This window comes from Oncorhynchus tshawytscha, linkage group LG31 (genome assembly GCF_018296145.1).
Source record: "Oncorhynchus tshawytscha isolate Ot180627B linkage group LG31, Otsh_v2.0, whole genome shotgun sequence".
In the NCBI taxonomy this organism is placed as follows: Eukaryota; Metazoa; Chordata; class Actinopteri; order Salmoniformes; family Salmonidae; genus Oncorhynchus; species Oncorhynchus tshawytscha.
Genome location: NC_056459.1, coordinates 25954380 through 25976599, shown reverse-complemented (window position 1 = coordinate 25976599; position 22220 = coordinate 25954380). Strand labels below are relative to the sequence as shown.

Below are 22220 nucleotides of genomic sequence, written 5' to 3'. Positions count from 1 at the left end.
CACTGGGAGCTCGCACTACAGGGAGCCATGCTATTGCTAGCCTACCATGTTTACAATTCTACTAACTTTACAACCAGAGCAAGTAAAAGAGGACATTTATTCAAAATATACTGTAGTAGGTAAGCTTATGGAGTCTGTTGTATAATCGCCTCTGAGTTACATGAAATTGGACCAGAAAAGTTTTCTAAATAGTTTCTGATTCAAAATTGTAAGATGATGTTTTTATTCCAAAAAAAATTGAACTAATATAAACTTAATTCTCGAATTCCACCGCTATTTAAATCTGTGAAAATAATTTTAAAGGTGCTAATTTGAAATGAACATAAACAGAATACAATCTCAATGGCTCTAAATTGGTGCATTGAGATTATTAAACCTCATCGATGAAGATTTGTGTTTGTTATTTTTTATCCCAGGAAATGTTATGCTTACAATATAATATAAACCAGGCATTTATTAGAATTACTATAGAATTCATACTCAGAGATCAGGCTATATTGGCCTGCTTTCATCAGACTATTTTGACTTGCAAATTAACGATAGTAAATTTGTATTCAGGATTAACTAATTAACATTTAATCGATTGGTTATTCCTCCTTTCTATTTTTTGGACAAATATATATTTGATCCAAATTACACTTTACACTTCATAAAACGGTTTGGATAATAATAACTGTACACAATCTTGCAATTTCCTTATGGTAAGTCAGATTTATTTCTAACAAAAATAGTCATGGAATTGTAAGCTATACAAAAATACAATTACCAGAATTCATATTATTGTGCACCTTTACACAAATTGCATCTTGAGAAATCAATTTGTTATTGTAATTACAAGCCACAACTGTATATTTGTCCAGACTCTTACCTTGAATTAACCGACTAATCAATTAATCAATAAAAATAAAATGTGCCGATCATATAGGCCTAAAACAACCACCAAAATTAAATTCATAGTTAAACCAGAGTTTGAATTCTTTAAATGTTCCGGTTTGAAAGTCTTGTTCTATTTTTGATTGATTTCAATAGCTCAGATGTTGCAAGTCGATTGTAGTTAGTGACTCCGAGAAAAAGTAGAAGCTGTCCGTAGATATGTCCAGATTGTCCACGGGGCTGTCCAGGGATTCTGACAAACTGGGCGAAGCGGCATCGGAGAGGTGAAGGCAAGAATCCGAGGAGAATACTTGGAAGTCGTGTATTGAGACGTCCAGGGCGGCGGGACTACCACCATTGTCCGGGCCAGTTGCAGAGCCGGAGCCTATTGTTGGCACGCAGCCTGGAACAGTGGGTGACGGGTTGAGGAAATGTTTCAGATTTTTGTCATTGCTGCTTAGTGGCGAAACTGTATAACTTTGGGCCTCGCCATTGTGCGGACCAACATTCTGGAGCTGCTGGGAAGAGCTCAGCGAGTTATGCTGAAAGGAGCAGGCCTCTCTTTCCATAAGGGCCTCGGTCACTCTATTGAGGCTCTGCTCAAACAGCGAGCCATCATCCTCCTCGTCGTTGCTCTGGATTCCGTCCCCGGCGCTCAGTCCTTTCCCTTCGCCATTGTGGTTCTCCTTGCATTGGGTCTGCCTCTTGTGCTTCATCCGGCGGTTCTGGAACCACACTTTGACCTGCCGCTCGGTGAGGTCCAGCAGTGCGGCTATCTCCACCCTTCTCGGTCGGCACAGATACTTGTTGAAGTGGAACTCCTTCTCCAGTTCCAGGAGCTGTGTGTTGGTGTATGCAGTCCTCAACCGCCGGGAGCCCCCTCCCCCTCCTCCTCCACTTTCTAGAATCTCTGGGGAGCCTGAAACAGCAGCACATAAACCATAAGATTAAGAAGCATTTCAACATGAGCAACAATTACTTGATAATTCACATATTACGCCCGAATAGACACAAACCACCAGAGAGTAAGTAGCCTATTCCACACAGTGGCCACTTCAGTAAAATGGCCGCTCAGTCAGAGCAGCACCCAATGCATCCCTTTACCCACAAATATTATTGCAATATGGATATTGATAAATAAATGCACACTATTACACTAAGTCCTATAGTGCACCATATGTACCTAATTTCCCCTCAAAATACAGCAGAGAGAGAAAGCGGTAGTGTAGTCCAGGCCGGTGTAGGCTAGCTGATATACTAATGAATGCCCCAGCTGCCCCGCACCGCAACACTAGTCCATCACTCTTCATTACTGTCACACATCAGAACTCTGGCACTGCTCGGCGAGGAAGGACAGCGTGGAAATCAAATACATGATTTTAAATTACTTACCTTTTCCCAAACTTTTAGGGGAAGTAGAGTAAAAAAATATGTTGATCCCAATGCGTAATTGTGAACAGGAAATTAATGTCGAATATGCAACTTGGTAATGACTAGCCTATTACCACTCCTTCAGGTGCTTAGAACGTGCATTCTGCATAAACATCTCGACACTTTAAATTGCCCCATAAAAACCACCCACCTTTCGGGGAGAAGCATACAGGTCCAGTCGTTATGGCTGTCGCCGTGGAAGTCGGCAGGTGATTCTTCTTGGAGGCTTTCTTCTCCCGCATCCAGGGGTATTCCGGGGGTAGGGAGGCGGTGGGCAGCGGGCAGCATCCATCCGGACTGAGTCTGGGCCGGCTGTGCCTCGGGTGGCTTCCCGGGTTGAGGCTGGGAATGGTCTGCTCAAAAGGAGGAGGAATCAGTGTCGAGCGTGAAAGCGTCGAACTCTTGATTGATGAACTTTGAAATGAATCACCGACAGGGGGGAAAGATGTCAGGCACTCAGCAAGCGACGGCTGACTATTGATAAAACCGCTCTCTCGCTCGAATTCGTAATTCATCTCCGGTCACTGCGAGCCGGGGAAAGTTTGCTGCGTGTATTTTTATTTGTCGCGGCTCAATGAGAAAGATATACTTTTTTCAAATTCACTGATTACGGCCGTATGGTGAACGAGCTGCTATTAAACTATTGAATTCATGGAGACAAGGTGGAAATTGGAACGAACTGCCTGTCACATGATTACTTCTGCCCAATGACAATTTGGGGTTTAATCAAAAGAAGCCACTGTCTGCTTGATTGATCTAAAAACTCTGGTAAAGAACGCCTCGTCTATGCGGGGAAGGCTGTTTTTATTTACACCTTTGTCTCGTCCCTTAACCCCCCCAGTCAACTCCACTAAGCTATAAATGTGTTTTTAGAATGGCCGCCTGCGCGCTGTGACAGGGAAGTAGCTACACTTGCTCGTGCACTCTTCTTTTCTGGTGTTGAGTATGTCAATAGAGAACGCCCCGCGCCACGCAAATCACGCAAATCACGCCAATAGCTAGCTACATGCTATGCCTGTGGTCATTAGCAAATTTAGCCATTCATGTAGAGTTCCGTCAGGGAAAACACACCGCAAAAACTAATACTGAGGGCTCCTGACAGAAACAAGACCCAACAATCCAATGTGTTCCAAAGCGGTAGAACTAACCATATAGACTGTGTTCATAGACGTTCTGTTCAATACAAGCATCTATGGGCTATATAGGCAAGGCTCATACATTGATACACACAACTGGGAACTTAGAGTCATACTTATTGTGGCTAATGCTCACTACGATGCCATGTTACTGTCACCCACTAGTGTGCAATACATTCATTACACATGAAGAAGTGAAATATTGTGCATAACACCCAAATACCCAAATAGCCTATACGCACGCGCGCGCGCACACACACGCTATACAAGTGGTGTATGTATTATCAATCGGATTTTATACAATGATACGAACCTAATGCAAAAAAAAGATATTTCAAATGTCAAATTCAGCAAATTGTGCATCTGCATACCAATCATGTTCTGCTTCACTTTAGTCCACAATGCTTTGGGAACCGTTACTCGTTCTCTACCTCTATAAAAGACAGCACTTACACCACTCTGCATAGTGCTCCCGGGTTCACTAAAGTAAGGTTGACCGATATTCTAAAAAATAATCTGGTCTGGTCTTTATGCTGCTTCTCTTGCGGGTTTTCGCCGGATATGGGAGGTTTTAGAAGGCGTCTGAGGCCAGGTGTGGTGGGTGGTGGGTGGTGGGTGGTGGGTGGTGGGTGAACAAGTGCAAGAATGGAGAAAATGATCCTCTTTACATTTGATCCTTTTTTCTCACACATTTTTAATACCCCTTTGTTTTATTGCACAGTATAAACCAAACCTGCCATGGGAATAGGTCATTTTAACGAATACATTGCAGGGAGATTCTGTAGAAGGACATGTGTATTGACTGAGCAGCTCCCACAGTGTTTGGTCATTTGCACGTCCAGTACAATCTGTGAAAGACACATTTGGGATGTTTTTTGTCAAACAGCCAGGAAGTAGCTATGTGTTTTCTTTAGAAAAAAAACTGGAATAGTGAGTTGGAGAGAGGAGAAAAATAAGTGGTAGGCCTCGCTCAGTTTATTGCTTATATACCAAACAAAGAATCCTGGAAGCCTGCGCGCGATCAATCTTACTCGCTAAAAGGTCTGACAGCTTCGTGCCCTCAGAACACATTTAAGGCTTCTAACTCTCCCCTGGATCAAATGCAGCCAGGAAGCGAGGAGAAACACTGGCCACTCAGATTAGAACACGTTTCTGTTTGCAATCACAGCTTTTCTGTCGCTTAAAGGGTGTTTTAAGACATTAAAAATACAAGGAAAATGTAGCAGATGGGCGATAATGCGCGTAACCGTGAGTAGGCTAAACCAACATCTCCATTGCATTTTTCTTTCTGGAATTTATTTGTGCTTGTTTACAAACGTCCATATTTTCGTTGGAGCAAACATTTGGGTTTGTTGGAGGTGAGAAGAGTACGCAAAGGACGGGGCTGCTGATGAGGAGAAGGATGGCTTTTGGGAATTACGCATAGGCTTTGTCTGCAAGGCAAGGAGTGGGTGGCGGCTTTCTGTGAACCCAACTCCGACCTACACACATTTTTTACAGGGTTATTCTGAGGGAATGATTTAGGACCCCTTTCCCACGGATGGAAATACAATGAACAACAATTCATTTTTTTTCAAAACAAAAAGTTATTTATGGTGCGTTAAAATCTCCTACATATGAGTCAAATCAATGCTGTGTGTGTGTGTGTGTGTGTGTGTGTGTGTGTGTGTGTGTGTGTGTGTGTGTGTGTGTGTGTGTGTGTGTGTGTGTGCGTGCGTGCGTGCGTGCGTGCGTGTGTGTGTGTGTGTGTGTGTTTTGGATCCAGAGCTGCTCAGTCTATGCTGACAGACCAATTGTTCTAGGTTCCCCTGCTAACCATATGTCAGGATCACAGAGCTCTTGCCCTATAATATCAGTCATTTTGTCATCTTTCTAGAGGAAATAAATTCGAGTACAGCTTTTGTAAAACTTTTCAATAATCCTGAAATGCATTTGAGGGGAAACTATCAATTTACTAGTAAAGTACGTGTCTTCGATTATTGGTAGGGAAATAGTGCACCGTGCATGGTACTGAATGTTGCATCGTGTTCTGCATTATTGGTCTGTATTGACCTGCTTTATATAATTAATCAATATGCTCATTGAATTATGTTTGAAAATCTAAACTTGAATGTAGTCAAATTAATTCAATAGAAAATACGTTTTATTCTATATGTACAACAGCTTTCTTTTTCAGACATGTGTGAATTCAATTTGGGCGTGCCACAACAAAGGAAACTGAAGTACACATTCCCTAAAGCTAGTCTTCAGAGAGACATACACAAGCTATAGTTGTCATACTTATTTTACGTGATTGCACAATATTAACAGCTGAGATTATGTTGACTACTTTTTGCTTCTTCTAAACCTGTATAATTATTATTGTGAGCAGCGAATCCCGCGGCCCACATAGGCCTATTTAGCTGCATCAGATAGCATATAAATCAAATATTCATATGTCCTGTACTACACCCCCTTCATTAAGTCTCATCTACATCATTTACATTTGTAAATAACTATAATTATGAGCTTAACAGGCCATTTTATGCATCCTATAGCGCCATAATACATTTGAAACAGTTCCACCTAAAATATAGTGATTGAATATAGGCCTATCAGCAAACGTTTCCCACTAACGGTTTCTCATTTAACCTATTTTATCCTAACAGATACTGCAGAAGATCCTCGTGAAACTTTTGTTATTATGGATGTGCCCATGCGGAGGAGGAGCGGAACAAGGCCACCGCAAGAGCTTCTGAGTTGCCCACGCGCTAGAGGAGACAAAACAAGAGGCCTACAATGTTTTCGTGATTTATTGTCACTACAAATTAAATATGATGTTATAGATTATTAATGGTATTACAGATGATGAGATAATGGGGATACTGTTGTTTTTATGAAATAGTCTACCCTCTAATGTCCTACCAGTTTTTTCTACCTCACAAATTAGGCTATTTATGGGATATTAAGGTGTTTATTATTACTATTATTCTTATTATTATTCCTTCCTTATTGTAGTTTGTGCCATTGTGTTCTACGTTCAAATTCCCTCGAAATGAAGGTTGAAAGATACATTTATATTGAAAATCATTTCTTTATTTAACCGAACTGCAGCAGGATGGAATGTAATGACATTGAAACAGAAACTTGGTAATATCTTAAATATTTTTTTTTGCAATAAAAACAATTCTAATGTCTGTCCTTCCTTCCAACCTTATTGCATGATTGCGTGATTTACGATTTACATTCGTAGAGAAATCAAATACCTCCTCGAAGAAAAATAACACCAACATATTATGTGCTGCTGAGAGTCGTCTGTCTGTGGTCTGTCCGTCGTCTGTCTGCCGTCAGGTAAGGGGTAGAACTAGAGGTCTGTTTCCAATAACCTTCTCCCCACATACAAAGAGCACAGGGTGGTTAAATAATACTAAAGAACTCCATATTACGTCAGAACAAAAATAAATAAAATGTTGAAAGTCCAACAGAACACAATTTGGGTAGGTCATAGGCTGGAGCTTCCAGACCTTCGTGTGTGTGTGTGTGTTTGTCTCAAAAAACCCTGCACATGATTCCTATAAGGATCCTTCCACAAGTGCAACAAAATGCAAAACAATAACACAAAAACATATATTTAACTGTGGATAAATAACAAAAATTCACATCAAAAAGAATACCATTATATTTGTTCATATACCCTGTTTGATTTTTGTTTTTAGAAACAAGTTAAAGATTAAATAGGCCTATGCATTTGTGCCCCCGCGCTTGTCATATCAGATAATATGTCTGCGTGGAACAATGACACCATAGCAAATAGACATCATATTTTAAGCAAAGTGATTACTTTCCTATCCTACTTCACACATTCAACTATTTAAAAAACAAAACGTAAAACAAAGAAAAGGTGTCAGAAGCTACTGAAGAAGAGAAGGAACAAAGCGATGGTAGGTCTGGAGGTATAGGACAATGGGGCGGAGTGATCCGGGGTGCATCCCGGCTACAGATGCGTCAGTTTGGGCGCTTCCTGAATTCTTCCCTGAGAGTAGTGCGGCGTAAGGTCTGTGTACGTCGGGTTCGGATCACACAGTCCGTGATGGTGACTATTGCCCATAGTGATTGCTCCATTGTAGTCCATGTGTGTGGACGGCGGGTGCGAGAGATGGGTCAGGCCGAAAATGGAGGACCCGTTGTTGGGCATCGAGTCGATGTAGCCTCCGCTAACATACACAGGGCTGCCCTGCTGCAACTGCGCCCCATAGCCCCCATTGCCTTGGAGAGGATGCGCGTCATACTCGGGCGTGGGCGAGCCGCCAGTCCCGGAATACCTCTTCTGAGAGGGCGGGCAGTTGTTTAGTGAGCTGTTCAAGGGAGGAGGATATGACGTGGACATACCGTATGCATTATGAGGGGGCTTATTGTAAGACGTTGGCGACTGGGACTCATAGGGGACACTGTTAACCAGAGAATGCATAGAGGTGAGGTATCCTCCACCCCCACTACTGGGAGATGGACCGAGGGGGCTCCGAGGGGACTGTCCCCCGGGAGAGGGCATCATGCCGCACCCTTTCTGATCCTTTTTGTACTTCATCCTGCGGTTCTGGAACCAGATCTTAATCTGCCGCTCCGTGAGGTTGAGCAGGTTAGCCATCTCGACCCTGCGGGGTCTGCAGAGGTAACGGTTGAAGTGGAACTCCTTCTCCAGTTCCACCAGTTGTGCGCTGGTATAAGCCGTACGGGCTCTTTTCGACGCGGCTGACCCGCCCGGAGGGCTCTTGTCTCCTTGGCAACTCTCAACTGCGCGGAAGAGGAAAAGGAAGACAGTCAATCAGTAACCAACCCCAGCAGCAAGCACAAGAACAAGACCCACAGAGTGACAAGATACACATAGCTGATAACACACGTCTCTCCACATGGACCGACTCAAATACACATATCATTAAGAGTTCTACAAATGCAGATAAAACAGAGATGTCCCAGTAGACTGTGGATGTTACTAATTTAATTATATCAGACATATCATTAACTATGACTCTATACATGCTGAGGCCGGCTCTTAAGTGTCAGCTATGCTTTACGCAAAAGCCAAATTAAAGTGGTTATAATTGTGTGTGTGTGTGTGTGTGTGTGTGTGTGTGTGTGTGTGTGTGTGTGTGTGTGTGTGTGTGTGTGTGTGTGTGTGTGTGTGTGTGTGTGTGTGTGTGTGTGTGTGTGTGTGTGTGTGTGTGTGTGTGTGTGTGTGTGTGTGTGTGTGTGTGTGTGTGTGTGTGTGTGTGTGTGTGTGTGTGTGTGTGTGTGTGTGAGAGAGAGAAAACGAAAGATTAGATAGGGTTGTTGGACCACATCCATACACAGCCGTGCTGTGCATTATAATACCTCCTATATCTCACTGGAGCTGTATTCAAACATCTGTATTCCTCAAGGCGCATGAGCTAAACCTCGCCATGCCTTCTCCATTGAGTCTCACCATGCTGAATGGCTGGGGCTCGGCCGCTGCACAGCAAGGTGTTGGTCTAGTTACCGTTTGTGGCATGTTGCCAACATATAATAAATTGTACTTCTAGCTACTGTACAGCCAGAGGCTGAGCGAGAGGAACGCAGCATGCCACAATGTTCCTACTGGGCACTGACAGCAGTTGAAAGTTTAGTTTAGATTTACATTTGGTTGAGTTGTCAACTAACTTGAATTCGACATGAAATCAACCAAAAATGTTGATTTAGGTTCAAAGTTGGGTGAAAAAAATACAAAATTATCTCATGTAGATAACTTTTTGCAAATCTAAAGAGTTTTCCACATTGATTCAATGAGAATCACATTTAAATTGTTGGTTGAAACGATCTGGAAACAACATTGATTCAACCAGTTTTTGCCCAGTTAGATTCTTTTTTTTAGAATTGAGGAGAGAAATATTTTCATCATCTCAGTTTCAGAAACGAGGCTACTATACTGCTGCTTCCTGGACCCCTGGAAGAGAAGCGGCTGCTTTTTAATTGTTCCTTTTTTTAACTAGGCAAGTCAGTTAAGAACAAGTTCTTATTTCCATTTCTTATTTGGTCTAGGAACAGTGGGTTAACTGGTCTAGGAACAGTGGGTTAACTGCCTTGTTCAGGGGCAGAACGACAGATTGGAAACTTATCAGCTCCGGGATTCGATCTCCCAAACGCTTTCAGTCCAACGCTCTACCCACTGGGCTACCTGCCGCCCCATACTGCTTTAGCTTGAGCAGTATGGGAATCCTAATAAAACACCTTTAAAAGGTAGGAAACATGCTATAATCATTATATAATCATTATGTATAATTATCCAAATAAAACATTTAGTAATTATACTGTTTCAAACAAGAGCTACTGCTGTAATTGGAATTATTGACATATGGTTGAGGGTTCTGTGAATTATTGGCATATGGTTGAGGGTTCTGTGAATTATTGGCATATGGTTGAGGGTTCTGTGAATTATTGACATATGGTTGAGGGTTCTGTGAATTATTGACATATGGTTGAGGGTTCTGTGAATTATTGGCATATGTTTGAGGGTTCTGTGAATTATTGACATATGGTTGAGGGTTCTGTGAATTATTGACATATGGTTGAGGGTTCTGTGAATTATTGGCATATGGTTGAGGGTTCTGTGAATTATTGGCATATGGTTGAGGGTTCTGTGAATTATTGGCATATGGTTGAGGGTTCTGTGAATTACTGGCATATGGTTGAGGGTTCTGTGAATTACTGGCATATGGTTGAGGGTTCTGTGAATTACTGGCATATGGTTGAGGGTTCTGTGAATTACTGGCATATGGTTGAGGGTTCTGTGAATTACTGGCATATGGTTGAGGGTTCTGTGAATTATATTCATACCTGTGCGTAAAAAGCAAGCTTTAGAAGACTTTTCTATTCAATCAGCTTTAGCTGATTTCTGCACAGCGTCTGTTTTGACGTGTCAGAGTTGGACCTACATTAGAGCGGCTCCTGACATTATACCTAAAACAGACATTGCCATTCGCTGCACTGGAGTTCTCATGAACATAAATTCCATGCAGCCTTGTTTACACGTTCCACCACAGGAATGTGAGACGTAATCTACACCTCCATTATGATGATAGAAACACTAATTATTTTGTTTAATGATTCGTCTATTTGAGCGTCATTATTTCTATACAGCCTACACTTTCTGTGTCTGAACTTCTAACTCGAGTGGGGTGGGTGTGGCTTCGTGACAATGATCGCAAGAGCAGCTGCTCACCGATTTGAAGGCTCCAGTGCAGTTCCACCTCCAACACCACCAAAACATCCATCCGCTATGCGGGTGTCTTCTAAAACCGGTAAACGCTCGATCTGATTGAATCTAGGCCTCGGGTTTGAAAAGGTCCCTTTGGCATTAATTTGGCAGACATCCTGACAAACTCCTGATAAATGTGATTTACTAGATCTTCTAGATGCCTGAATGCCCCACTTATTTAACTTCTCACCAAATATATTCCCAAAAGGTGGCCATAAATAGGCCTACTATAGCCTATGGAGACAATATGATTTGGTAAGGCCATGGGAATTTAAGCACCTTTGAACTTTGGGTTACATGTTGGTAAACAACTTCCTCCCCATCCCCTGGCTCTTCCTGTAATCAAAACAATGGAACAAATTGGAACAGCTGTTTTTGCGTGTTTGTTTGTTGTCCTGCACACAACGTTGTGTGATCCGGGCCAATATGTGATGTTTATTCTAGCATCAAGTCAACGCTAGAGCATACGGACAACAAATGGTGCATGAAGTAAGGCCTGAAACTATGAGGAATGCATCACAATGGAGTATTTATAATGAACAGGACTACATCATAATGTGTAATAAAGGATGCGTTATATATCAACATATTAAGATGACATTGGAGTATGCGTAATAGGCCTCTGGAATGCATAATGATGGAAGAACCATATGACATCACAGGAGTGTATGCGTAATAGGACAAGATTGGGATAGATAATAAAGAATACATCACAATGGTAGAACAATACTTCGTTCAGTTGTGAGGCAAACGTTTGAGAATATCAATGTATGCAGCATAATCAAACCTTCTATTGTAACCTTGGTTGGTTCTTCTGTTTACGCATGAATAATGAGGTGTATTTTATCACGTGTTTCATCAGCAGTGGGGGTCTAGGTCATATACCTGAGCTGGAGCTACTGGTTTTAGGCTTCTGGTTCTGACGGGACTCTTTCATCCAGGGGAAGATATGTTTCCGGGTGGTGGAGGTCGGCGAGCCGTGTACGGAGCCATTTGAGTCGGCTTGACTGGAGCCGTTGCTCTTGTTCTGGTTGAGAGAACCAGGGGACTGTGACTGGAGAGGGGGTGGCGGGACAGACACCGACACCTGTGGTTGATTGCTGTCGGTGAGGACGGGTGGCTGCGCAGCCTGGATGGCCGTACTCCTATCACAGCTCTCTGCTATCTCCCCCGGCTTCTTCAATGCGACCGAGCCGTCTGGGGACTGCAGGGAGCAGGCGGGTCGATGGTACTCACTTTCCACATGAGAGGCCCGAGGATATTGAACCTGATTGGCGTCATAACTGAAGCCATTTGCGCTTTGATACGGGTAGCCACTGTAAATTGCGGAGCTGTCGAGGTAGGTTGCCTTTTGCATCTCGCCGTTTCCCAATATTTATTTCAGAAACTGACAGGGTCTTGACACCCTTGTAGAATAACATTGGCACCCCTTGGTCACGTGACGCCTCTCCGCCAATGGCCTCCTCGGGTGAACCTAGGGTTACAAGAAGCACCGTGAGGAGAAGAAATGGTGGCGATCCATCTTACTTTTCAATACAGGGCTGACACCAGCGACTATGGAGGCAAGATAGGGACAACAGTTCTCTTGCTATTATCATTTACCTTCTGTTAACAATACAGGGCACAAAAGCATGCACAAACCTCATATCACCACCTGCACTTACGGCACACCAACTGTATCAAAATAAATAATTTTATAAAAACATATAGCCAATTGTGCCATATTAATAATGGTGCCAAAATGAAATGAGAAAAGACAGTTTAACAGGTTAGTTATAGAACACAAAACGATTGGCCTATGTTGTGTACAAGGTCAGAAGGCTAAAGGTTGTCATTAGGCTTTATTATATTACATGTACTATTATTATTTGTTAGCTAAATTGCACCTAAAAAAATACACCTCAATCTCCCATAGGCCTAATCGTTGGACGGAATACGCGGGCCAGCCCTCAACGCGGTGTGCTATAGTCTACCCCAGCCCAACCACCTGGCTGAAATCTCTGTCTGGGCTAAAAGCATAAACAACCACATTCCCCAGTTTTTGCTGCATATTTTTGTAGAACCAAGATGGATGACAGGGCCAGGAGGAAACCTGAAAAACCGGGCGGGCATCCGCGTATCTCCATGACCACGACGTGAACTTTACCTCGCAGGCCTATAATAATGGCTCTTGTCGCTGCTGTCGACGCGGGCGCCCGTCCCGGTGATGTATGGGGGTCAGTAGCTGGCGGGATGCAGAAAGCGGGCCGATGAACAGCTAGGCTATGGCTCGATCAGGCACACAGAGATCCGGGATGTAGCCTAGAACTATAGGGTTTTACTAGCCTTCTACATGGCTACTCAAGGAAGAAGCCTAGCTATTGTGGCTACAATGAGTAGGACTGCCCAGTCACTGCTAGCAGTCTACTGGCTGAGGTTGGCAAACTAGGGTCATATCCAACGAGAAGTTATTGAAATACTATCCAATTGAATTGATAGGTATTTATTTGAGTTATTCGATGTGGGCAAATGGGTACAATACACAAGTTTGTAAAATAAAACAGTTGGGTTTTCGTTAGAGTGATTTCAGGCTTAATTTTTGAAGCCTTGTAGTCTTAATAAAGCAACAATAGGCAAACGCTTTTGCCACAGCCGCTCTAAAGGTACCCGAATGGACATTATGTTTATAAACAAACAAACAAAGACGAGATTAAACATAAACGAGTCATTTGATGCAGCAGTATCAAGTAACAAACTATTTCAAGTCTGAAGCTAATTTCATAGCTACTGGCGACTGGGATAGGTTCATAGGCAGATTAATGTAGGCTATTGTGGAAACTTAAATGAAAATAGGAACACATTGTATAGCATAGTTATCGCAGTCCAAAGACAGTTAATTCAAACAAATGACTGAATTTATTCATGACAAAACGGTGAAAGTGGAGAAGGTTTGTGACGTATGATATTAATTATATTTCTATTCAAAATAAATATATTACTACTCTATTAGGCTGTTGCAATGTAGTACTAACTGTGGGCAATTGTAATAATAGTGATATTAATAAATCAATCGTATCAATCATAAACATTACCATTATCTTAATATACTATGACCTATAAGATATTTTAAAATCATAGAAATTTGATAGATAATTAGTTAACTACCGCTCGTTACAGACAATGCACCACGACAAAAAAAAACAGTCTGAAAACCAGACCCTCTTGCCCTCAACACACCGTAGAAAGAAAATGAATTATACATCCCATCACAACATCTGCTCTTAAAGCCATGATCTGGAAAACCTATCAGAACGCTTTTTGATGCATTTCCAAAAGAAATAGTCCGGTACAAACAAGAAAGACAGTGCAGAAAAGAGAAGACAGAGGGAAGACAGACTCGAGCCTTCTAATGCTCAACCCCCCGCTCCGCGCGAGAGAGAAATCTGTCTGCCTGTTGTGTGTGAACTCTTCCTGAACCGAGATGTAAGTCATACAGTGATAAATCACCGCGCGACACAAACTCTGCCATTTACAACCGAGAGAGATTTCTGGCCTGCTTACCTTTTCCTCTGACGACGAATGCAGAGCACAACGCAATATTTCTCATTCAACGACAAAATGGATCAGAACAGTAGTCCAGAGAGAAAGTTTAGCTGGGGTAGAATCAGCAGGACCCGCCTGCACCTAGCTCATACAGGACTCATCGGCCACAACAGAAAAGGGAAGAGGCGACTGGCTCTGTGTGTAGAAGAAACGAATTCCCTTTTTTTGTATTCGACGTCGATGGGTAAACCGAGATTACGAAAGCAGGCGCGAGCACTTGGGTCGCCCAGATAAGCGCTATCTGCCCTCACCGTTGAACTTATCACATGCTCGAGCAGTGCCCATGCCTCATACCAATATTAAACCTAGGCTATGCTGGACTATGTGTACAAGTACGTGCACAAGTACCATGCAGACATCACCAGACCAGTGAACTCCCCCGAAACATAGCGTCACCATAGACAAGAACAATTATGCAAATGAACTAGCGCCTTGAACACAGAAAGCCACTTCAAATCGTGTGGCTCTCCTCCCCCACGTGATGAAGTAGTATGGGGAAAATATAGCATTACAAAACCACGAACACCCATCCCCTAAGTGTTTTATGGCATTGGTTGTTATTTATTCCACACAGAATCGAATAACATAAGTACACAGATTTACGCAGCACAGCAGATGACAACAGCACATTACCATTACCAACATTTTAGCATTTTATGTAGCCTATAAAGCCTTTTATTTACGAATGGTGCTGGGAGTTTTGGTTATTTTCGTTGCAATATTTCACGAATTTCAAAGTTCCTAGGATGGAATATGTATGTTTCCTGAATGGTATAAAAAATCAATAAACGATGCGTTAATGAACAGGGGACGCCGCAGATCAAAGCCTTGGTTGGGATGAACCCAGGGAAAGACCCCCCATCAGGCTCTTGGTGAGAAAAATGGAAAGGAGCTACACGTCCAGAAGGGAAAACAGAGGAGGGAGACTAGAGAAACAGGGGGAGAAAGAAACCGAGAGAGTATGGGGAATCCCTCTTCATGTGAATGCTGACGTTTGCGGCCAAGGCAACAATATTTATGTCCTCTTGTATCTCTAGGCAGTAAACACGTCTTGAGCACTGCTTCTCTTGTCTTCTGAGGCCGCAGGATGGATGGATGGAAGGAAGGACAGAGTCAGCCACACAGTAAAAAGATATAGACTAGAATATTCGGACGGCGTGGGAGGGTGAGTGGGACAAATATTCACGTGTGAGGATATTTTTTTAGCAGACATTGCCTTTTTTTTTCAAGGCAGAATAATGACTTGGTATAATTATTTTCTCCTTTGTGTTTTGCCGAAATGCCGAGTCGTGATTTCCATTAATGTGGGTCCTAACTACGAGCTGAGATGTCATGGAGATAGTGGGAACAGAAGGCAGATTGATATTAATACAAACGAATACAACCCATCAAACATTGTTGGGCTTTTTGGCAGTAGCGTTTTGCTAAGTTTACAGCAAGTTAAGCGTTGTCTATAGTCTACGCCTAGGCTGATGGTTTTCAGAGAAAGGATTTAATTTTAAAGGAGCAAGGCACCTCTCCAAGAGGTGCGATTCCCCCCATCGTTTTTATAGTGACAAATTAGACTACAAAAGACATGTGGAAGAGAACGAATTATTGCTCTCAGGCGTTTCATATCACCACAACAAGCTGTAGGAAATATAAGTTACAGGCTATGGATGTGTGTGTATGCTACACGCATGTGTGTGAGGGCAATGGAATAGGCGTCTATGTGCTACTTATTAGAATTGAATAAGGATATGACCATCAAGCATTTGTAACATAAATCGATAAGGACATAATATGGACTTACCGATGGCAGGGCAGGATCTCGTGAAGACTGTAGGATGGATGGGATTTATTTACGCAAAATTCTGAAAGAAAAATGTAAATGAACGTTACTAGAGCCATACTGTTTTTTCCCTAATAAACCTATAGGTCCAAGATTACACTTAACATTTAAATGCGTATCATTATCGATAAGAACAATATGTATGCTATAGTAGCTTCCTACCATATTTTACAAGACAGTAGATAATTAAATTAAGTAACAATCCATCAATTTAATTTTGAACAATAAATTCCTACAACATTAACCGACAAAAGAAGTAACGCAAATGTATCAAATGTAGTTGAATTGTGATATGTCCTGCAAATGTAGCCGCTATTCAAAAAGCCGAAATATTGTGTCATGTTGTAGTCATATTTGTTCATTTGCAACAAAGTTAGTTAATGTTCTTTAAATAAGACATATCATCCACATTATCAGAAATAACCAAATGTTTGGCTAGTAATAAAAATAACACACCTTAAAACCAACAATCAGATGTATCGTTCAATTTTCAAATGATTTTTTACAAATTACAAAACTATCCTGAAAACAATGAAGTAGCTTGCACTTTTGTACAGCTTCTCTATTTTTGGGTGTATTTTTCTCCACCATTGGAATTGGATCGAATAGTCATTAGCTCTCGCGCAGCGGCTGCCCCATGTCCCCGCGCCCATAAATCACACTCGAGCGCCATGACCTCAGCGCGGCCGCGCGGTCCTGGATGGCACTCCGTCTTCCATTATATCCTCGTTTCCCTGGCGGAGCGGCACAACCCTACAGCTTTTCTTAACTTTTTATGGACCTCAATTTGATTTATCCTTTCCCGAGAAAACCCATGGATAACACCACAAATTAATATATTTTATAGGGAAAGGAATTACAACTCCGAGCAGGACGTCATGACTGCTTTCACCTCCTCTGTTTTTTTCTTCTTCTCGCCAACAGACGTTCACATGGCTGGGTTTATTTGCAAACGGATATGTAGGCCAACTGCAAATCTGATATATCTGGCTATGGCTAACCTGCATACGGTTCTCTAGCTGAACAAATAGCGAGTCTCTGTAGCATAGCAGAGGAATCTGAGGATTCTGATGAAATTGAAACTGGGGAAAATTGTAATTATATATATTTATTTTTGGGGGGGAGGGGGATATTTAAAACACCAGTGTAGTTAGGCTACACCATGGGATGGGAAATTGTTATATAGGCTTGGAAACTAAGCTCAAATGTTCCCACGGTATAGTGAAGGAAATATCAGTGAAGTTATGTTTAATGTAATTCATTTTAGTAGCCAAAAACGTGAATATCGATACTCTTTAAAGATGTTCCAGTCTTAGTTTTCCAGCCAGGCAAAACCATGGAGTCTTTTTTCTTACTGACCTCTGCTTCTCGCGGCAATAACTCACGACAGTAACGAACAATCGTCGGAAATACCTCAAAATAAAATCCATCCTCCCGAAGCACGAGCTCTGACTCTGTCCGCGAGGAAAAACATATCCGTCCGTGACAGCACTATAATACCGTCCACAAAAACCAAGAACATCTTTCTCTCCTCTTTCGCTCTTGCTTCCTCTCGTTGGTAAATGTCTAGAAAGCCCCGACTCCACTCACGGAAAGTGGGGTGACGCGCGCAATCGTTGTATGGCCAGACCGGGGCTCCGTTTTTTTCTTCGTGCCATAACACTGTATTATGCGCCCTGCTCACGTGACACAACGTCAACTTAAATCCCTTTTATTTGAGCCTGTGAATCATTAATGGATGCAGTCATTGCCCCTGAGGAGAAACGGATCACTTTGGAGGGAGGATAAAGAGGGTGGATGACACTGCAATGTATCTGGCAAAGGGACATATCTCTCGCAATGCCGCTTTACATTCACACGTCACCCGATTCCAAAACGTGTGTGTTCGGTCGGTTTTGGAGGCTTTCGAGTGGCGCAGCGGTCTAAGGCACTGCAACTCAATGCTAGAAGTTTCACTACAGACTTTGGTTCGATCCCGAGCTGTCTCACAAAAGGCCGTGATCGGGAGTCCCAAGGGGTGGTGCACAATTGGCTCAGCGTCGTCCGGGTTAGGGAGGGTTTGTCCGGAATAGGCCATCATTGTAAAATAATAATTTGTTCTTAACTGACATGCATAGGTAAATAAAGGTTAAATATCTTCAGTGCCCATTTAAGTAAACAGAGAGTGCTAATCCCGATGCCATATACTGTGATCATTGGCCAGCTAGCTTTGAGCCACTGGCAGAGCAAGAGAAGCGTTTGCCGCTGCAGTGTGACTGTGAGATACAGAGAGGTCTTTGCGGGTAGCGGATGGATCACTCAACACCTGAGTCACCCCTTACTATTTTATTGAGAGATAAGGCTGGGGCTATTGTGTGCAGAGGCCCTCATCATCACCCCACATCCCGAGCTATAGTCTACAACCACTCACTCACACATTCAGACAATAGCCTACATGCTGGCGGACCAATGGAAATCAAATGTCTTATAGTTAGTTACCTGTCCGAATGCTGAGTTAAAGGTGTGCGCCCCGGTAGCCGGGAGGTGTGTGTGTGTGTCAGTCAGTCAGTCAGTGCTGAGCTGAGAGGGCATAGTGCATGCGGGAGCTCATTGAACTGAATATTTACCCCCTTGGTCAGTGCAGGGACCCTCCATTCATCCTGCAGCTCTTATGCATTCCCTACGGCTAGTTGAGTAATGCTGGAAATTATAGGTTCGCACAGAGGTCATACTCAATTCCCAGTATGGGGAGGGGGAAGGATCAGGTGGTAATATGGCAACTAGCCTACTTTTATGAGATGAGGGCCAACGACAATAGTAATCTTTGAAATAAATGCATATTCTCTTGCAATCCATAATAGGTCCACAACTTAAATTATGAACGTATTGTGGCGCACTACATGATATCGTTTAGCCTTCCCGGGAATTGCCTAAACCTTGACCGGAAGAGCAGCCCTTCTCTCCGCACCGTTTGGCGCTTGATTTCCGTCAACACTGAGCAGCGGGCGTGGAAATGTTCCTCCACCATAACTATTAATCACGCCAAGCGGACATGGAGAGCATCCCCCTCCCACATCACAGCACCCTTTGTCTTCTCAAACTACAACTTGAGCCGTTTAAACTTTTTAAACCTGAACAGGAGGGAACAATCTCTTATCAGTTTACATTTCAGACCACTTTATGGATGATTGGGAGTGAGGAGGCTATGCATTTATTATTTATGTTGGATTAGAATTAAGGGGGAATCAGATTTGATTCGCATTAATTCATGTTCTAGTTTTTGTGAAGAGGTGAAGTCATTTAAACTCATTTTTAGAGTTTGGCCTGTACTTTGGGATACATTTTAGTGATACAGAAATGTGATTAATATCTTTCTCTGTTCTTCTAGTTCGGCCAGATTTGCATACCACTCCACCAGCACGGAGAGCACGTGCATTGCAACACCGGAGAGCATCTGGGGCTGAGCTGACTGTGGACGGAAAACAGACCCTTTCTCCCACGCCACCTTTCGCCACCGCACCTGAACTTTTCCCTGACCCAAACCGAGGCGCGGAGAGTCGAGTGTGAAGTTATTTTGGTTCAAAAACAAGGAGAGGATGGAGACTATATAACCAATAAGAGCTATACCTTCCTTTTCAGCTGGGAACGTTTTGGATCCTTGTTTTTAATGGGCTCTTGTTGGTTTCAGCAGTTGATTAACCTATTTCTTGGTTTGTATGTATACATATATTAAAGTTAGTAACATAAAGCTTGTAACCTAAGTCCAACTTCCAACATTTACCGGCCTTGAGCCGTAGACTTGAGCCGTAGACAGTCCTCTCCACACCGCTCCGTCATTGGATGTTCGCCAGACTGCGGTGCATCTCCACAATGTTGACATTTGAAGCTCTTAACAGCGAGCCTTGGGTTACCGATACACTCAGCAGAAGATAACTCTTTCTCAGGGGTTTACATCGGCCAACATCAAGGCTAATGCGAAATTCAACGCCCTAAACTGGTTTGGCGTGCATGCTAAAACAGAGAACCCTCGGTCGATCTCGCTATACTCTCCATAACGGACGGACTCCTGTTGTGGTGGGGGTTTGTTTCAGTATGTGCTGTAGAAATAAAATTGTAGTGGTAATAATGTTGAATTTTGGTTGTCATATTTTTTCATGCATTTCCATTGTAACGTTTGATAGTTTATCGTTATATATATTTAGTGTAGTGAAGAGCTAATTAAATAAAGCTAGGAACAAAACACAAAACGTCTTAATTTGACCTCAGAGCAATAATAATACTGGAAAATAATCATCATAATAATAATACACATTATGAATGGCACATTTCATTGAATTAGTTCTGGGAAGCTTTAACTCAAACTAATACATAACGCTCAAAGCCATTTTTAATTTATGTATATGCCTATCATTCTTAAAACATATATTGCATGCTACATGAATATTCCATAACAGCCTATAGCCTAGTCAGTCTTTCGTGGAGAGGATGAAGATCTGTTAATGTTTAACTGAGTTCTTGACTGTTCTTTGTGTCTTCTCTGTTTAAGGCGCCCTTTCAACAATGTGGACAACACATTCATGCCCAATAGCCTACTGATATTTGCCTTCTAAAATTGTGCATGTGGCTTAGCTACACGACGAAACATACGTTAAAATGCACATAAATTATTAATTTTAAAAATATATTTTTTTACAAAATGTTTAGTAAACAGTCATCTTTACCTAATGAAGACTGAATACAGCTTTTCAAACAAAAGTTTTTACCAAAATCTAACAATCCTTACAATTCAATAAAACGCAGTTTTATTCATACCATTACGAACAAATGCGTTTTTGTATCAAGAAAATACAATTATAAGTGACAGAGCATGCTGTGTGTGAATAAACATGGTAACTCTTCCTCGCGCAGGGTCATTGGGTCGCTGTAAGGTAAGGTATATTGTGATCACGTATGTCCACGCCAATATACACTTGGGTCGAGTTAATTGCATTGTTTCTTTACAATTACCTTATTTATGCTCAATTAGCGAAGTGGCATTTCTGTGCTCTACAGCCTTGAATGTAAGCCACAGGTCATGAGCGCACAAGTAGTCACACTGCATCTCTTTGTCAGTCTCAGCAGCATTATAACAACGGGATATCGTTACAACTTTTATCCGTTTATTTTACAATATTAGATGAGTTCTCTCAACGTCTATGCCACGTTGCAATTCCATATCCGCCTCCTCGGTGTTTTTTGAGTATTTTTAGGGTACATCTGCGCATAAATACGATGTTATGGAAACGCACAGATGCTATACAGAAGTTTGTACTTTTCCACATGCTGAAGCGCCTAGTGCATAACCTCTAGTCCAACTCTACCGCCTAGGTGTGCGCCTTAAACACGAGCTGAATGCATTATTCGACCATAACAACTACCTCTAGTCTACTTTCATTGAACACCTACATCTTCATATTTAGATTCCAGGTAACCATTTATAAATTTATAGTTTTAAAGTTAGCCAATGACTACATGGCGGTTACGGTTACGCATTTTGGCCACAAGGAACCAGTCGCCTAGCAGAGGAGTCTAACCCACAGAGCTGCGGGTTAACATGAGGTTGGTGTTGGTATTGGTGAGCAAGAAAGCCTTATAACAAAAGAACAGCTGAATATACACAATTCTAAATCAATCCCAACCAAATATCAATGACCTGGACAGTTACATTGCTCTCAAACTTGGAAACAGCAATGGAAAGCACAAATTATTCAGGAAAGAAAATGTCAAAGTCTACTCACAATCAGACATGACGGCCTCTATCCAGCAGGGAAAAGATGGTAAGGAGCGAGAATTTAGCAGAAGGAAATATTTGATTCGTGCTCCGCGGTGGATCACTTCAAATGAGAATACTGCCGATTTTCATATCTATTTCTGACCCGAGGGCATTCATTATTGAATAAGTCACGTGAGCAAGCATATTAACATTTTAGTACATTGGGAGTGACCTCTATTCGGGTTTTAAATGAGCTCAAATGTCTAATTTAACCATCTCGAAATCATGAGAGACTGTAAAACATGTGCCAATCATCCAAAATGGCAATTTCTCAACTCCACCTCTGCGCCATGTGCTGGCACAGAAAAGGCCTAGACTAAGTTGGCA

General features: G+C 42.2%; 2 protein-coding genes and 2 long non-coding RNA genes across 11 annotated transcripts in view; 2 read left to right on the top strand and 2 right to left on the bottom strand.

The window, feature by feature from the left end:
* Positions 1-685: 685 nt before the first annotated feature.
* Positions 686-11701, bottom strand: LOC112234294 (homeobox protein Hox-A2a). 2 transcript variants are annotated; one of them, XM_042309996.1, is made up of 3 exons: positions 11575-11701; positions 2456-2657; positions 686-1792 (listed from the first exon to the last, which is right to left on the bottom strand). In XM_042309996.1, exons 2-3 carry the CDS (start codon positions 2544-2546, stop codon positions 1023-1025), a joined length of 861 nt encoding a protein of 286 aa, XP_042165930.1. In that variant the 5' UTR covers positions 2547-2657; positions 11575-11701; the 3' UTR covers positions 686-1022. The 2 variants fall into 2 exon arrangements, with proteins under 2 accessions (XP_042165930.1, XP_024258130.1); XM_024402362.2 differs by lacking the exon at positions 11575-11701 and having other exon boundaries at positions 2456-4002.
* Positions 4404-6616, top strand: LOC112234301. Its single transcript, XR_002950879.2, has 2 exons — positions 4404-5035; positions 6089-6616. It is a non-coding gene; the product is annotated as an uncharacterized LOC112234301 (long non-coding RNA).
* Positions 6494-22220, bottom strand: part of hoxa3a (homeobox A3a) — a 35034-nt gene continuing 19307 nt past the window's right edge. For 2 of the 7 annotated variants that reach the window (XM_042309991.1, XM_042309995.1), the window contains 3 exons: positions 16064-16124; positions 11575-12163; positions 6494-8210 (listed from right to left, as the gene is read on the bottom strand). In XM_042309991.1, coding sequence (XP_042165925.1) covers positions 7414-8210; positions 11575-12046 — 1269 coding nt within the window. In that variant the 5' untranslated portion in view covers positions 12047-12163; positions 16064-16124 and the 3' untranslated portion in view covers positions 6494-7413. Of the gene's footprint in view, positions 8211-11574; positions 12164-14229; positions 15467-16063; positions 16125-16558; positions 16678-17461; positions 17649-21858; positions 22059-22220 lie in introns of those variants that run through there. The other 5 variants (XM_042309993.1, XM_042309992.1, XM_042309990.1 and 2 more) reach the window with 5 other exon arrangements.
* Positions 17865-20214, top strand: LOC112234300. Its single transcript, XR_002950877.2, has 2 exons — positions 17865-19371; positions 19470-20214. It is a non-coding gene; the product is annotated as an uncharacterized LOC112234300 (long non-coding RNA).